This window comes from Erpetoichthys calabaricus, chromosome 4 (assembly GCF_900747795.2).
Source record: "Erpetoichthys calabaricus chromosome 4, fErpCal1.3, whole genome shotgun sequence".
Taxonomy (NCBI): domain Eukaryota; kingdom Metazoa; phylum Chordata; class Cladistia; order Polypteriformes; family Polypteridae; genus Erpetoichthys; species Erpetoichthys calabaricus.
Window position 1 is genome coordinate 207,520,200 of NC_041397.2, and position 17,516 is coordinate 207,537,715.

The 17,516-nt window shown below is 36.2% G+C and overlaps 1 protein-coding gene across 1 annotated transcript in view; it reads left to right on the forward strand.

The window, feature by feature from the left end:
- Nucleotides 1–17,516, forward strand: part of cblb (Cbl proto-oncogene B, E3 ubiquitin protein ligase) — a 211,259-nt gene that overhangs the window by 98,801 nt on the left and 94,942 nt on the right. Inside the window, exon 3 of the mRNA XM_028800241.2 lies at nt 4,059–4,205. Within this exon, the coding sequence (XP_028656074.1) occupies nt 4,059–4,205 (147 nt within the window). The remainder of the gene's footprint in view (nt 1–4,058; nt 4,206–17,516) is intronic.

Here is a 17,516-nt window from a genome sequence, read left to right on the forward strand (position 1 = left end):
AAAGGCTTCAACCTGGCTGGAACGCTACAATACTTTCGAATTTTACTGCTTTCATATTCTGTACCTTTCTCTGCATGTGTATCGCGCCATTGTTTGTTTGAGCCTTTCGAATTCCGTTGCTTTCATAATCTCTTATCTGCCTTTTTTTCTCTCCAACGCTTTTGGGTCTCTTTTCTCAGGGCTGCTGTTTCTTCTTTGTTTTTAGTTGTTGACGTTTCATCTAAAGCATATTGTCCTTATACGCTTTATATGTGCTGAGAGCACAGGATCCGTGTGTGCCACATGCCTATCCACAACTGAGTGTTTTGATGGCTGTGCTGTTATTTGATATCGTTTGAAAGTAGGACGTGTCTTGCAAGAATCTCATGTTCCACGACCCCGTGAGACGGCCCTGGGACAATCTCTTGGCACCAAGTCTCATGTTTATGGTCCCCGCGAGATGCTCCGTGGCCAGTCTTTTTTGTCTCGCGGGTCTTTTAAATGTCTTCGGAGAACTTCCGAGAAGATCACGTATCGTCGCCCTGCTTTTTTTCTTTCCAGGATTTTTTTTATAATAGAGAGATGTGGTCATTAAAATACCACCATGTTTTCTCCATTTGATATTCCCGACTTTGTATAAACATGAAGAGTCACTCTGATTGCCTGGTACCCACATCCATAGTGCATTACTGCTTAAAAATTACAGATGCTGGGATGGGCTTCAACCATGGAAGACCTAAAATTGATTAATTTAGTTCTATGGTTAATAAATCGGGAGAGTAATTAACATGGGTGAATGATTTAAGAAGCTTCATTAAAATGGGTCATTGTTTAAGCTGAAACAGGTCTGTTTAAGGTGCATTTTATAATATAATGCAATAATATGTTGTGTAAAGGTAAGAAACAATAGTTCTGGACAAAGCAGCAAATTTGTTCTTATTAGACAAACTTCCACTTACGAGCTTAGTGTGCTATACAGTATTTACAGGTGCAGTACGAAAACTAAAATGCACCAAATACAAAAGATAATGTTGAAACATGAATAATGAATGTGTTATTCAAAATATACATATATACAAGAGGCTTGGATTCTAACTTAAATAGTAATTAATTCAAATGTTTGATGCCATCTGCAAGACAAAAAATAAATCTGTAAAACTGGCAGCTTTATGCAGTCTTTGGCATGTTTAGCAGCATCCATCAAATAACTCACTGATACATTGTTACTGCTGTGTGTTTTTGGTGATACGGCCCAGTAACTGTCTCTAGCCCGATTCCCCTTTGTGCTGTACTGTATACACAAATTAATTCTTTTCTGACACACGACAGGTGTTAATGCAAATTCACTATGTCACACTGCCACAGAAGGTAATGATTTATGCAACTGCACGTTCTTGAACATTTTGTAATGATTTACCCTTTTCATGGCTGAGTTGCCTTTTCAGTAAGGTGCATTGTGGCCCATGACCTTTTTTTTTTTTTTTTTTTTTGCTGAAAATCCAGATGGGTCACCAGCTGTGAGATTATTTTTAACTCTGCATTAACAACACATGTATTGACTATTACTTATAATTGCATTTTTTGTTTAGTGTTTTACTTTCTTCCTGTTCCTCTGTAATTTCATGTTGCATGTTGAATTTCTCTATTTTCTTACTGCCTGTCATACTTACTATCTTTTCACTCTTATGGTTTGTATCTTTTTAACCATTAATGTGCACCTGGCTTACACTTAATCTATCATTTTGGTTTTCAAGGAACTATGTTCTGGCTTAACAGACACTTGTTATTGCGTCTGTGTGTTTGTAACGGAAAAGCCAAAACAGTTAACAGGTGCTTGAAAGGTGCTGTGTGTGCTGCACTTTTGTTTTATTTTAAGTGCTGTTAAGAAATGGCATGTAAATCTGCTAGGTTATTTTCTTTTTTTTGTTTACTTTTTCTTTCAAAAAACATCTCTGGCTTTAATATACTGCCTAGAGTAGTCTCAAAAATATCAAATTGGACTTAGAGGTTCATCTCTTTAGTCTGCACCTGTTTGCTGAAGAATCCCAATGTCTGATTTCTTTTTTAACCTCTAAGCAGTCAGCATAGCAAGCACTGGTAATCTTCCTTGAGAAATGCCATTTAACTGCGGCCCCATTTTTGTCCAGGCAGTCAATCAGCAATGTGGTGCACTAGAATAAAAAAATGTTTATAGGGAGAAATATTCAGCATTAGCTTCTTGTCATACTCAGTGTTTAAGTTATTAATGCCAAATGTTTTGTATAAGGCTTTCCTATACCACAGTATCTGTTGCTTAGTTAGGTTGCTTTCACTTTGTTCACTTTTCTGTGTCTTTTGTGATTGTTTTTGTTAGCTTTAGCATTTTAACTTTTAAATCTTGAGGTTGTGATGGGATTGCTTTAGTACAGTCCTCAGGCTTCAATCAGTACCTATTGAATATTTTGCCTATTTGTAAAATTCAGTACTCATCAGCCTATAAAGACCTACAGTATTGAAACACCTAGAATATATTCAAGGAGCAGAGATACTCATTGTGTAATTGTGACCATATAATGAAAGAAAATATGTTTTTAGAATAGGACAGAACAAAGTCAGTAATTTGGGGATAGAGGTGTTTAAATTGCTGTTTGGTCTTTGATTGATGCATAAAGCAATATTTCTGTAGCTTAAACAGTACTGACAGCAGAGGGCAGGTATAATTTCAGATTGCACTAATTGCTTGCTTCTTTCAGACAATTTGCTTACATTCAGGCTATAGTTGGGAGGCATTAGTTTCTTTTTATTTGTAAAATTTGTAAAGTTTTACATAACGTACGAGACCAGAAGTAAGCAGATAGCATTTAGATGTTCATAGTCTTAATGCAATAAAAGCTATTATTATTATTGTGTCTGTATCAATATATATTCATTTTTATTATGCAGTCTTCTGCCATTTACAGTACATCATATCCTAATTATATCATTGTAAGCATGAAGATTGTCATTACAATATGAGAAAATTCAAATGATAAACTACTTTGTATACCTTACTGCTTTATCTTGCTTGATTGTGGTGAGACAATGCTTATTAGAAGTTGTCCAGCAGAAACTGGTGTGTTGACAGTATTTTGCACCTATGAGCAGGTGGATGAATAGATGGTTGAATCTACCAACACAGGGCTGTCACTTCTCCAACTCTGTTCTTTATAAATTTTGTGAGTGCTTGCTTTTCTTTTTGGAGAAATAAATGGGCTGTTTCAAAATAGCAATACATAATACATTCTGTTTTTTCAAGTGACCACACATACTTTCTATTTAATTTAATTAAATGTGTTCTTGTATAGCGCTCTTTACTGAGTACAAGTTCTGAGTTGTTCACATATTTATAATATAAAAACAAGAAATTGGTAAACTACCCAATATATACTGTAAGATTTTTGAGACCCTGAACAACCCCCCAACTATGCTGTGTGCCAGAACATACAGTAATTAAATTAAAACAGGCAGGGATTGACTATCCCCCTGCTGGTGCAACTGCATGTTCGCAGACTTTCTGCCTAACATGTCTATCGCCCAATGGTTGATGCGAGGAACATTTAAAACCAGCCACTGACCTGGCCTTGCGCTCACTTTCTGTCTCCTCTCTTGTGCAGGAATGCTATCTGTTCTTTTGATCTGAGAAGGGAGAGAAAACAGGACATCGTCATCATAGCATGCATATTGTGTGTGTTTGAGTGACAGCTCCTGTTTGAATAAATGCTTTGAGCTATGTTCGTCTCTTCCCAATGATAAAGCTAATTATTTTCAGAAATGCAGACTCACCTCCTTCTGTCTTGTGCAAGTCTTTGACACACACAACACAATACACATACATAAGCAATCATTTCAAGTTTAAAAGGCAATAAAGCAGAAATCAGTCTCAATGATTATACCAAAAGCCATGGCAAAGTAAAGTTGGTTAAACATAATAATAGAGAAAATTTATAGAAGTTGTAATAATAAGATAACTATTTAGACTCGGTCAGTTGTGATAAGGTCTGGCTGAGACACTGTAAATATTTAATACTAAAATATTACTTATTTTTGTATTTATTTTACAGAAGGAATCTTACCAAGCTGTCTTTGATCTTCAGTCATATGCTTGCAGAAATTAAAGCAATCTTTCCTGCTGGACAATTTCAAGGTGATACCTTCCGAATCACAAAAGCTGATGCTGCAGAGTTCTGGAGAAAATTCTTTGGTGACAAGTAAGCTTGATTATTAATTGATGTAAATGTAATTTGAATCTAAATCTTCTTGTTGTTGACATCATTTCAGTGTGCTTGCCTATCTGCATAAAAGACTCTGATTAGTGCTTCCAATTACTGTATTTGACTTTAGGCTGTAATCAGTATATTTGATTCTTAAATCAAACTTAAACAAAAATAAGGTTGCTTTTATTGTAAATTAAAAAAAACACTTTATATAAAGCATTCACCCTGGGCTCATGTTGTGGAATGACTTGACGGTGAAGCTGCATTACTGAAGATTGATACATTGTTTTCATGTTATGTTTTAGTGGATTATTGACTTGTAAGTAACACTAATTTTACAAAAAAAAAAACAACTTAATATTAGACTCAAAACAATGGGGTTTTCTTGCTTATAGATATTTTGATGACAATAACAAAGCCCAGAAACTTTAGCATATAGTTCACCATTCTCACATAAAGTAGAGTTAATCAGACAGTCAGTGAAGACTTAATTTTTGATTTTTAACTATATGAGAAAATTATATTTAACTACATGCCAAGATCAACACTATCTCAAATGTCTTTCTTCTCAGACTTTGAAGAATAAGCTTAACCAAATGTGATTCTAAATACAAATCATTCTTTACAAGTGTGATGATAAATATTAAAAATATTCATTATATTGAAAACAGCAAAAATTTTACTTTTTGCAAATATGATTGTTCACAACTATTGCTCAAGTAATTGACTTTTCTTGTAGCGGTTTGTTTTACGTTGTTACCCAGGCAACTCTATTAACCAGCCTTGTGCAAAGCTCTTGAAAAAGCTCAGCATGTAGCCATTATAAATGCCATGAATTTGGTTAAATTGTTCTCGGTTTGAGGAGGTGAGCCTGTCAGTGCCATGTTATAATCTGTTTGATCCATTGACATAATTAATACATTCCAACCTAAATCCCTGCGTGTGTTTCATTATTTTACTAAATGGTCATCAATTTAAGTGAAAGGATTATTTATTTTCTACTCAGATATTTTTGCCTATGAATTATTTCTTAATAAAATATTTAACTTGCCATGTTCTTGGCGTGAATTTATTTTATATTATTATTTATGCATGGTATAACTTGTACTTTATTTTTGTATATGTGTTATAATCACAGACTGAAAGTAACATTTATTTGCTGATTTATCCTTGTTTGTTTATGAGGACTATGCCATAATATCTGCCTACTTAGGAAGGGGTGAGAATATTACAAACTTTTAATTTTACTGCTGCACTATTTGTACTTCTTTTTTTCCTGTTTTAGTCTGCTGTTTTGATATTTCCATTAGTTGACCTTCAGCTTTGTTAATTTGTTTTTGAACCTTTTCTCTGGTATATTTTGAAACTGCTGCTCTGAGTTAATATTCACTTTTTATCCTTGCCCTTTTGATGTACTATTCTCCTCATTGCCTTCCTATATGATCTGCATTATCAACTGTTGTGTATATGTGTTTTGGTATAGTTGTGATCTTTATAGTTACTTTTGAAGGTGCTCTGTCTTGTCATGGTGTTCATTTTAAATAGGTCTCTTTGAAGAAAAGATTGAGTAGTATATTCACTTTGTTTAAGGGTTAGTTGCATTTGTGTTTTTGCTACATTTTTCTGGTTTTATTGAGTTACAGCTATTTCCATATTCCTTAAATTTAGCCCCCTTCATTAATTTCTTAATTGTTTCCATTCTTTGCCCATAATGGGTTTATGCTTTTTTGAGATGATGATTTCAGAATGTGTTATCTTTTTAAATATGGAAAAAATACTGTTATCTACTTGGATAGTATATACAGAATTTTCTAATTTAATTTCATATCTTAATAGGTCTTTATATGAGAATAATTTTTGTCTCTATGAAACTGCTACAACTGTATTTTGGAGGTGAGTTGAATGGGAAAACACTCACTTCAGCTGTTGGGCAGGTCAAAGAAGGTTTTTAGTGTTCATGACTCAACCTGTACATCATTTTTTTGCCTTTGTAAGGATGTTTTAACAGTACTTTTACATATAATACTATCAAACATGCCTATTCAATTTCAGGGCATCCAGGGTCTATCTGCGTGCAAGGCAGGAAACAACCATGAGCAGGAGACTGGCATGGCGTATTTTGTGTGCGATTCTGAACTCATTGGATATAAAGACAGGGGGTTGCTTTCACTTTCCTCCTTGTCAAGGGTCGGCATATTATGTTAATACCCAAAACCTTAAGGCCATCAGAACTTATTGTGATAATCAGCCTTTCTTGGTTAATATAAGGATACAAATAGATGCATTCTGATAGACAACTTATTATTATTTACCTAGAATTCATATTCAGAATTGGAATCCAATCATTTTTTTGATAGTCCAGTATGTATTGTATAATATACTAGACAAAGAGCCCGTTTCAACAACGTAAGATGAAACGGGCACGAGTTTGTGTCTGCAGTGTATGAAGAACAAATGATAAGTAACGAAGAAGTTGTTTTGTATTGATTGTAGTCTGCTTTACTCATTACTGTACAGGCTTGTACTGTTAGTTGATGAATTTTCCAGGCCTATAGTATAATATTGAATGATGAATGTTCCAGTACAATATGGAATAGTAATAAGTATAAGCACCACAAACCTGATATAGGTGTATTGAATGAATGCGTAATTAGGCCTCGAGCTGTAGTCGAAATCGCCTTTCAGGCCTCTAGAGCTTTAATCGAAGTCGCCTTTCTCTTTGAATTTTTGCGGCTGTAAATCCGCCGCCTGCCGCGATGTTGGGGTTGGATGTCGGTCTCGTAAGGTTTTTCGGGCAGCTGCGCAGAAGGCGACTGCACATTCGGCTTTGGACGGACGTGAGTGAGTGAGGAGGCAGGCGAATTATGTATTAAGATGTGAACTATACAGTATTTCTTAAAATAATTCTCTCATCATCAAGTTAATAGGAGTTCACAAGATACACAAGGTTTAATCAACATCACATAAAAGGCAAATTGTTACTTTTGTATTCTTTAAGTTAAAATGTTAAAAATCTACCTCACTTTTTTAATTCTGTTTTGTATTTACAGTTTTCCGGTTGGAGCACAGACAGGTCATAAAGCTTACTCACGCTATCTACAGTTAGGTCCATAAATATTTGGTCAGAGACAACTTTTTTCTAATTTTGGTTCTGTACATTACCACAATGAATTTTAAATGAAACAACTCAGATGCAGTTGAAGTACAGACTTTCAGCTTTAATTCAGTCGGGTGAACAAAACGATTGCATAAAAATGTGAGGCAACTAAAGCATTTTTTAACACAATCCCTTCATTTCAGGGGCTCAAAAGTAATTGGACAAATTAAATAACTGGAAATAAAATGTCCATTTCTAATACTTGGTTGAAAACCCTATGACAGCCTGAAGTCTTGAACTCATGGACATCACCAGATGCTGGGTTTCCTCCTTTTTAATGCTCTGCCAGGCCTTTACTGCAGCGGCTTTCAGTTGCTGTTTGTTTGTGGGCCTTTCTGTCTGAAGTTTAGTCTTCAAAAAGTGAAATGCATGCTCAATTGGGTTAAGATCAGGTGACTGACTTGGCCATTCAAGACGTTTCCTCTTCTTTGCTTTAATAAACTCCTGGGTTGCTTTGACTGTATGTTTTGGGTCATTGCCCATCTGTATCATGAAACGCCGCCCAATCAATTTGACTGCATTTAGCTGGATTTGAGCAGGCAGTATGTCTCTGAACACCTCAGAATTCATTTGGCTGCTTCTGTCCTGTGTCGCATCATCAATAAACACTAGTGTCCCAGTGCCTCTGGACATTTTATTTCCAGTTATTTAATTTGTCCAATTACTTTTGAGCCCCTGAAATGAAGGGATTGTGTTAAAAAAAAATGCTGTAGTTGCCTCACATTTTTATGCAATCGTTTTGTTCACCCCACTGAATTAAAGCTGAAAGTCTGCACTTCAACTGCATCTGAGTTGTTTCATTTAAAATTCATTGTGGTAATGTACAGAACCAAAATTAGAAAAAAATTGTCTCTGTCCAAATATTTATGGACCTAACTGTATAACTAAATCAGCACTCTAATGCTTTAAAATTAAACAATGAAGCTAAATGGCCACACTGGCTGTCTGTGCTGCCAGTAATATGCATGTTTTAAGCTGTCCATTTTTCTCTCAATCCATTCATCCATTTTCCAGTCATTATATTCTAAATGTTTTGTTGGTTAAATAGAATTACTGTAAATAATCTCTAGAGAAAATACTGTAGACTAATAATAAATAAAACCAAGCAGCAGGTGGTACAGTGAGGGACCTTTCATATTTCACAGTTCCAGTGTTTGATTCCAGGCCGAGTCATATCATACTGTATGTCTGAGCATATTCTCTTTTTAACCAAGTTGTTTTTCTGTGTATATTCCTCTCACATTCAAAAATGCTCGTGCTACTTTAACTTGCATTGTTCAAATACTATGGACTGAACGTGTGTGTATGCTTGCATCACAGAGCTCAGAAACAGATTAGCATCCCACTCAGGTTTAGTTTTTGCCCATTGTACAATACGAGAGCTTGGAGAGGCTCCAGTTCTTCCAAATACTGTAAATAAGTAAGTTAGGTTTACAAAGGGATGGACAGTCAGTTCTCAGGTAAATGGATACATTTATGAGCATAGGTATTTCTGTAGTTTAAGATAATTTGCATTTCTGTGTTTTCTTCTTAAGAATTAGGATGCACCTAATGTCAATTGACTAAATGACTGTTCTGAAAGTGCTCATGACAGCGCAATATTCTCTTTTCTTTTAATCTCTAAAATAAGCTTCTGCATTTGTTCAGTATTTCATTTAAGCTTTTAGCACATTTTTGCTTTCTTCTGCATAATGAATAATTGCTAAAGTGTAGCCTATTCTGTTGTCTCAGAAGACAAAATATTCTTTACAGTAAAACCAATAAAGAACATTTTTCAGCTGTCCTTGTTTCCCAAAATAATAATATGCTGTCTGTTGAAAAGTGATAGCCCTCACTAGTAAAGGAAACTGATCCTGTTTAACATGTGATGCATTAAAGGTATTGAAAAGATTTATTCTGCAGAGCTATATTTGGTTTTTACTTTGCAGGAAAAGAAATATAAAATATAAGTCAGACAACTGTTAATAGAATATAAAATGAGAGTGTTAGAGATTTAACATTTCAGGAAGTAAAGTTATGATATGCAGGGCCAAGCGCTACATAAAAATAATTAAAAAAAATGAAAAAAACATCTGTTTAATGTGTAGCTCCTATAATGAACTATTTTTAACCTCGATGTTTGATCTTTATTGTGTAAATGGAGAGTTAGAGATTGCTGGGTCAAGTATGATCTTGCATATCCATGAAAAGCAAACAGTCTGCCTAATGTGTAACCTTCAATATGGTTCCCATGTTATCTTGTTTGGGCTTATATTTTTGGTCAGACAACAGGTTGTGATGCTTGTAACATGCAATATGTTGTAGTCATTTGAATTCACCATTTTTAAGCTGTTTTGTAAATAGTGACAGTGTCCTGAGAGAGGAGTTACAAGCTCAAGAGAGGTGGTTAGGGTTGCTTGTATATTAAATGGTACAGAGTTGAATATGGTATTTTTGCTCCTGGCAAGAGGTGATAGGGCATCCTTTAAAAAATAATTTCTTAATTATATAAAGCTGCAGTTGTAATTTTATAGCAAAAAAAGATTGCATAGTTCTGCATTTAAGCTATGGTTTGGATCAATGAGATGTGTTCCTGATGGTATTGTTACTTTGGGTTACTCCATGATTTTGAGGTCATGAAATATTGATCAGGTTTTCTCCAGGTAGTATGATGTGTACCCACATCCCCATGAGATACATGTTCGATTAACTGGTAACTTAAAATTGGCTCACCTTGTGTAAGTGTGGGTGCGCATGACATGAGAATCAGTTCTGCAGATTTTTTTCACTCGCTTAGTGCGCTGAAGTTTTGGTAATGCTTCTTAAACTCTATACCCCAATTGTGTGTTCATTAGTTCTGTGTTAAGTTTTTCAAAATAAAACTGATGAAGAATAGAGAGCCTGGTATTTGCTCTGGCTAACTTTGTTTCTAGTTTTATGTGCATATTTTGCTGCATTATTTTCCCACAAAGTTTAAGTTTGGAAATTTTTATTTATGTCTAATATACATATGAAATTTAAGTAGTGAGCTGTAATGCAGCTTGAGGAAATCTAAAAACTGATCATCATTACGGTATAGCCATCTTGATTGCAAGATATTAAGTACTGTATAGGTATGGGAATACAGATATTATCTTTCAGAGTATATATTTGCATGCCCAACATTTTTATATTTTTGCATGTTCAAAAGTGGTAGTGGTAAGTTAGAACTACAGTATGTATTCTAACTTATCGAATCATTTTTACACTGAAATATTTGCAAGTACACACAACTCAAAAATGTATGCCTGCTAGAGCTATTATAAGAACAGTGATGTGGCCCACACAGATCAATCTGCCCAGTTAGGTTATTTTTCCAGAATTGATGGATTGTTTTGGCTCAGTAAGACAAGTTTTAAAACTATCCCTGAAGTATCATTGTTCTAAACAAATGCTATACATAGTAAATTTTAAAAGAGATAAAAAGCAATACTTTCACTACAATCTGTCATTTGACATTACTCCATTATCTCATTTGACAATACTGTATTAATTCCTAACAGCTAGTGGTTTCAGAAAATGAATAAATCAACGGAGTGAAGGGTGAAAAAAACTGCAACTGTAGCATCATATGCAAGATTTGGTTCTTCTGTGTTAATTGAAGGCAAGATGATTTAAAAGTACAGTGATACCTTGAGATACGAGTTTAATTCGTTCCATGACCGAGCTCGTAAGTCAAAATGCTTGCATCTCAAATCAATTTTCCCCATTGAAATTAATTGAAATGAGATTAATTCGTGCCAGCCCCCAAAAAACCACCCCAATTTTTTGTTAAATGTTTTCAACATAAGAAAAATGTATTTATAATGAACAAATATTGTATACAAACAAAACCTAATACATAAAAGAGAATCTAAAGAAATAAACAGATTTTGGCGAAGCCGATTAGCATATTGTAATGTTTTTTTCTTTCACTTCACATTTGCTTAACTTAATTTTCTTCTTCACTTTTTTTTCTTTTTGCCACGCTTTCGCCACTTTCATTCTCAAGGTGTTTAAATAGAAACCTGTCCATGGAGCTTTGTTTAGTCCTCCCCTTTATGAGTTAGGCAAGTGTCATTAAATAGCGCCACTGCACGATCAGTTGCAACTGGTGTTTCTTTTCAATAAAGGCAAGTGTCATTAAATAGTGCCACTGCACGATCAGTTGCAACTGGTGTTTCTTTTCAATAAAGTCGAGCGTTAGGCAAGTGTCATTAAATAGCGCCGCTGCACGATCAGTTGTATCTTTTTCAGGGCGTTTCTTTCTTTAACGTTCGAAACTTTTTCCCACATTGCAAACACTTCCTTTATCTCACTTTAAGAGATAACCTCCTCCACCATACCGATCTCCTGCAGAACCTCCATATGTTGCCGCGTCTGTAGTTCCGTCAACTCCTCCGTCGTCAGTTCCTCGGAATGTTCTTTGAGGGCTCGTATTTCGAATTTTGGCTCATAACTCAAGGCAAAAAATCGACCTAGTGACTGCTCGTATCTCAAAAAACTCGTACCTTGGGGCACTCGTATCCCAAGGTACCACTGTACTTCATTGTCTTAGTGACAAGATTTTGGATGCCACAGTGGATATTTTCATTTCAGCCACATTCTTAATTAGAAGTTGAAAGTCCTTAGTGCGGCTAAAGACTTTTTTTGCCTTTGTTTTAATAGAATTGCTTTTTACGATACTGAACCCTTAAATTTTTTTTTTTTTTTTGCTGATCTCCTGAGGCAATGCAATATTTCATTAGTTTTGACCTGGAATCTGTACATTAAATACGTGAAATTTAAATTTCTCATTTCCTTATACAGTATTATACTTTTAGTGATACACACATAAATATAGTGCTTTTAGCCAACACATATGTTTATGAATTAGTGGTGTTGATCAAGTGGTTAGCGTGTTAGACTTTTGATGAAATGGTCAAAGGTTCAATACCAATATAGACAAATTAATAATAAAAAAAACCCAGTAATTTTGATTAACTGATAACCAACAGCATTGGTCAAGTGGTTAGCATGTTGGACGTTCAATCAAATGGCTGAAGGTTCAAGACCAATCTATACAAACTATTATTTTTTAAATTTTACCAGTTTTTCATCTATACTAATAAAAGGCAAAGCCCTCACTGACTGACTGACTCACTCACTCACTGACTCACTCATCACTAATTCTCCAACTTCCCGTGTAGGTAGAAGGCTGAAATTTGGCAGGCTCATTCCTTACAGCTTACTTACAAAAGTTAGGCAGGTTTCATTTCGAAATTCAAAGCGTAATGGTCATAACTGGAACATATTTTTTGTCCATACACTGTAATGGAGGAGGCGGAGTCACGTATCGCGTCATCACGCCTCCTACGTAATCACGTGAACTAAAAACAAGGAAGACATTTACAGCACGAGTCACACGCGGGAACGAAGGTAAATGACGTTAATTTTTGACTGTCTTTTAATACTGTGTAAGCATACATATTAACACATGTGCAATTAAACGTGTGCATTTACGGGGTGATTTCTCAGGCTTAAAAGCTCACCTTTTATCAAACGCGGGAAGAAAGGAAACTGACGTTGTTCACTGTCTTTTAATACTGTGTAACCATACATATTAACACATGTCCAATTAAACGTGTGCATTTACGGGGTGATTTCTCAGGCTTAAAAGCTCGCCTTTTACTAAAAAGGTAAATGCAAAACTATTTTCAATCAGTTTATTGAAACGCTCCCGTTAAGGATTGCAATAACATATTCGCGAGATAAAAGAACGAAGTAGGGGGAAATGGAGGAACAGCCGCAAACAATTGAGAACGGAGCGACTTAAGCATACAAGCATGTTCATAAGGGAAACAAAGCACGGTGTAAAACGTAAGTTTAAATTAAGTTTATAGAAACGCTCCCGCTGCGGATTGCAATAACATATTCGCGAGATAAAAGTTTAATGACAAGACACGAGGTATAAACGAACCACACGCCGTGGCGCAACGTTAGGGGCAACAGTTTCAACCATTCTATGATCTGCTTCTCGCAACTGAAAGACGGCACATGGCGGATGTTAGCCGACTTGCTGACCACAACGTTAGGGGCTTCAACTATGGCGCTGACGCCACATCTCAGTGCCAACACTTTGCAGACTGTACTTAAAAGACACGCCCTCCTCACTGGACAGTTAAAAACACCAATCAAACTAACGATGACATCAAGTATTACCCAATCAAAAGTAGGAAAGGAGGCATCTTCATAAAATGCGTGTGGGATGATTTGCATGAGACGCTGCTTTAAAAAAAAAATGATAAAAAAAATACGGGATAAATCCCGTCCAGTATTGATTCAAAACGGGACGCGCAATTTCATTCTCAAACGCGGCACGATTCCGTATTTTAAAGGACGGGTGGCAACCCTACAGTGCCAGGTAACCACCCATACAATCAGATTTTGATTCAGACTAGGAATGCAATGAATGTAATTACCCCGATCTACATACAAGGCGAAAGTCTTGCAACATTCAAAGATGATGGTTTGGGATAAGTACACCATACAACATAAAAGAGCTTATGAAGCCTTGAACCGAAAAAAGCAAGATCTCAGAGATCGTAAAAAAAAAAATAGGACGTAATGTCGTTTTACTCGCTGTAGATTTTAGTCAAACATTACCAGTTATTCCACGAGGGAGACCAGCAGATGAACTCAATGCGTGTTTAAAATCCATGCTTTTCCCACGCTCGGTTATATGTCGCGTGTTCTCGGGTAGGTGCACCAAAAAATGTATACATTTAAGCATGTAATGGGCAAACAAAAAATGAGGTATACCCGAAGGCACTGCAGTAGTACTTAATGTAACTTTACTTCTTAAATGTTAATGTTTTACTGTTTAATAATTTATACGCTTCTTATATGTTGTTCAAATTCTTTTATCAAAATACCACTGACAGCGCAATGCACGATAACATGGAGTGAATACACCATACGCATCCGCCCACGGCTGCCCTGCTGTGCGCAGATAGGAGTTGATTCTACAATAAAATAAAATAAAGATAAAAACAGTAAAACAATCATCACCCATAAAGCGTGTGTGTGTGTATATATGTGTATATATATATATATGTTGATATGTGGATGTGTATATGTATATATATATATATATATATATATATATATATATATATATATATATATATATATATATATATATATATATATATATATATATGTAGATATGTATATATATGTGTATATGTATATGTATATATATGTTTATATGTGTGTGTGTGTGTGTATTTTATATATATAAAACACAGCAACACTCATAACAATGACAACACAATTACATTGACAATCATGTTACGTTATTTTTAAAATGTTTCCTTTTTTTTTCATAACCTCTTTAACACACTACTTCTCCGCTGCGAAGCGCGGGTATTTTGCTAGTCATTTATATACAAATTTGGGAAAATACTCTTTTCAGTAATTTGGCGATTATTGGCTCAGTGGATAAAGTGTTGGTTTTCTAAGAAAGATTGAAGGTTCGATTCTCCAGTAGAGAAACGCACATTTCCAGTACTTCACATGTGTAAGGTTTCACAGTGGTTAGGATTTTCTGAAATGAGAAATGAACATGGATGAATGTTACATTTCACTTCAAGATCATAGGTTAAATTCCACTCTGTCGCTAACCTTACCTTCCCACCCAAGTCAAGGTTTTTGTAACGTAATGAGGACTGTGTGGCATTAGGGTGGCTAAAAAATATTATTCAAAAATGCACTAAAAAGGAAAAAATATTTTTTTCTCTTGTACTAAGATTTTGTTTGTCATATGTAACAAAATAAAAATGTGTGGCGCCCATAAAATAATGAATTTGATTCAGTTAAAATGCATAGATTCATTAAAGTGAAATTTCTAACCATAATGGTAATTATTGGAGAAATGATTCGATTCCACTCTGTCGCTAATGTAATTTCTGTCTAATCACCTTCCCATCCAAGTCCAGGTTTTTGTAATGTACCGAGGACTGTGTGGCATTAGGGTGGTAATATATATGTATATGTGTATGTGTATATGTATATGTGTACATGTGTACTCTTCAAAGGAGTGCGCGTCAGGAGCAGAGAATGTCAGAGAGAGAGAGAAAAAAGCAAACAAAAATCAATAGGGCTGTTTGGCTTTTAAGTATGCGAAGCACTGCCGGCATTTCAGCATTTTTTAGAGGAGCGTCCGTATCCTCTAGGTCAGTGTGTGAACAGCCCCCCTGCGAACAGCCCCTCCATCAGGAGCAGAGAATATCAGAGAGAGAGACAGAGAAAAGCAAACAATCAAAAATCAATACGTGCCCTTCAAGCTTTTAAGTATGCGAAGCACCATGCAGGAAGCATGTCGCTTGACAAAGCAGCTGCACAGAATGGAGCAACGTGAAGGTAATCTTTCAGCATTTTTAGACGACCGTCCGTATCGTCTAGGGGTGCGAACAGCCCCCCTGCTCACACCCCCTCCGTCAGGAGCAGAGAATGTCAGAGCGAGAAAGCAAACAATCAAAAATCAATACGTGCTGTTTGATCTTTTAAGTATGCGAAGCACAGTGCAGGAAGCGTATCACTTGACAAATCAGCCATATGTAAGCCCAGCAAGAAAGAGAGCAATATGAAGGTAATCTTTCAGCGTTTATTGAGGAGCGGCCGTATCCTCTAGGGGATACCTCCTTTGGGGATATCCTCCTTTGCTGGTTCGCGGATTTCTGCGGACAATGGGTCTTTTAATTTCTGGTACATGCTTTCTCAGTTGGTTTGCCCAGTTGATTTCATACAAGGGACACTATTGGCAGATGGCTGAGAAGCTACCCAACCAGAGCGCGTATTACCTATTAAATAAAACTCCTCAAATATATTGTGAGCACGGGGGCTGTTCGCACCCCTAGAAGATACGGCCGCTCCTCAAACAACACTGAAAGATTACCTTCACATTGCTCTCTTCCTTGCTGGGCTTAAATGTGGCGGCTTTGTCAAGCGATATGCTTCCCGCATGGTGCTTCGCATACTTAAAAGATCAAACAGCACGTATTGATTTTTGATTGTTTGGTTTTCTCTCTCTCTCTCTCTCTTTCTCTCTCTCTCTCTCTTGCTCTGACATTCTCTGCTCCTGACGGAGGGGGTGTGAGCAGGGGGGCTGTTCGCACCCCTAGACGATACGGACGCTCATCTAAAAATGCTGAAAGATTATCTTCACGTTGCTCCCTTTCTTGCAGCTGGTTTGTCAAGTGACATGCTTCCTGCATGGTGCTTCGCATACTTAAAAGCTCGAACGGCACATATTGATTTTTAATTGTTTGTTTTTCTCTGTCTCTCTCACTCTCTCTCTGACATTCTCTGCTCCTGACGGAGGGGGTGTGAGCAGGGGGGCTGTTCGCACCACTAGACGATACGGACGCTCCTCTAAAAAATGCTGAAAGACTACCTTTACATTGCTCCCTTCCTAGCAGCTGCTTTGTCCGGCAGTGATTCGCATACTTAAAAGCCCAAAAAGCACCTATTGATTTCTGATTGTTTGCTTTTTTCTCTCTCTGACATTCTCTGCTCCTGACGCGCACTCCTTTGAAAAGGAAGATATGTTTGCGTTCTTTTAATTGTGAGACGGAACTGTCATCTCTGTCTTGTTATGGAGCACCGTTAAACTTTTGAAAAAGAGACAAATGTTTGTTTGCAGTGTTTGAATAAAGTTCCTGTCTCTCTACAACCTCCTGTGTTTCTGTGCAAATCTGTGACCCAAGCATGACAATATAAAAATGCTACTTCGCGGATTTTCATCTTTCGCAGGGGGTTCTGGAACGCAACCCCCGCAATTGAAGAGGGATTACTGTATTGCATATTACGTACCATATCATTTGTTCTACTAGACTCTAAAAAGTATCAAATCCCGGGTTATTGAGTTATTAACTTCTAATACAATCCTCTACTTTCCCTACAACCAAGAGTCCAGTTTGTAAGCATGCACTGGCAGTTTGTAAGTAACATTCTCAAGGTCATTCATTGAGTTATAGGCGTGAATTGAACCTGCATCCTTGTTTTAAAATCCAATGCTTTACCCATTATACAGTACTGTCTAGGTATTTAATTTTTCTTGTGATCGTACTGTTCAGTTATTTATGTATGTTCTGTCATTGCACCATGCA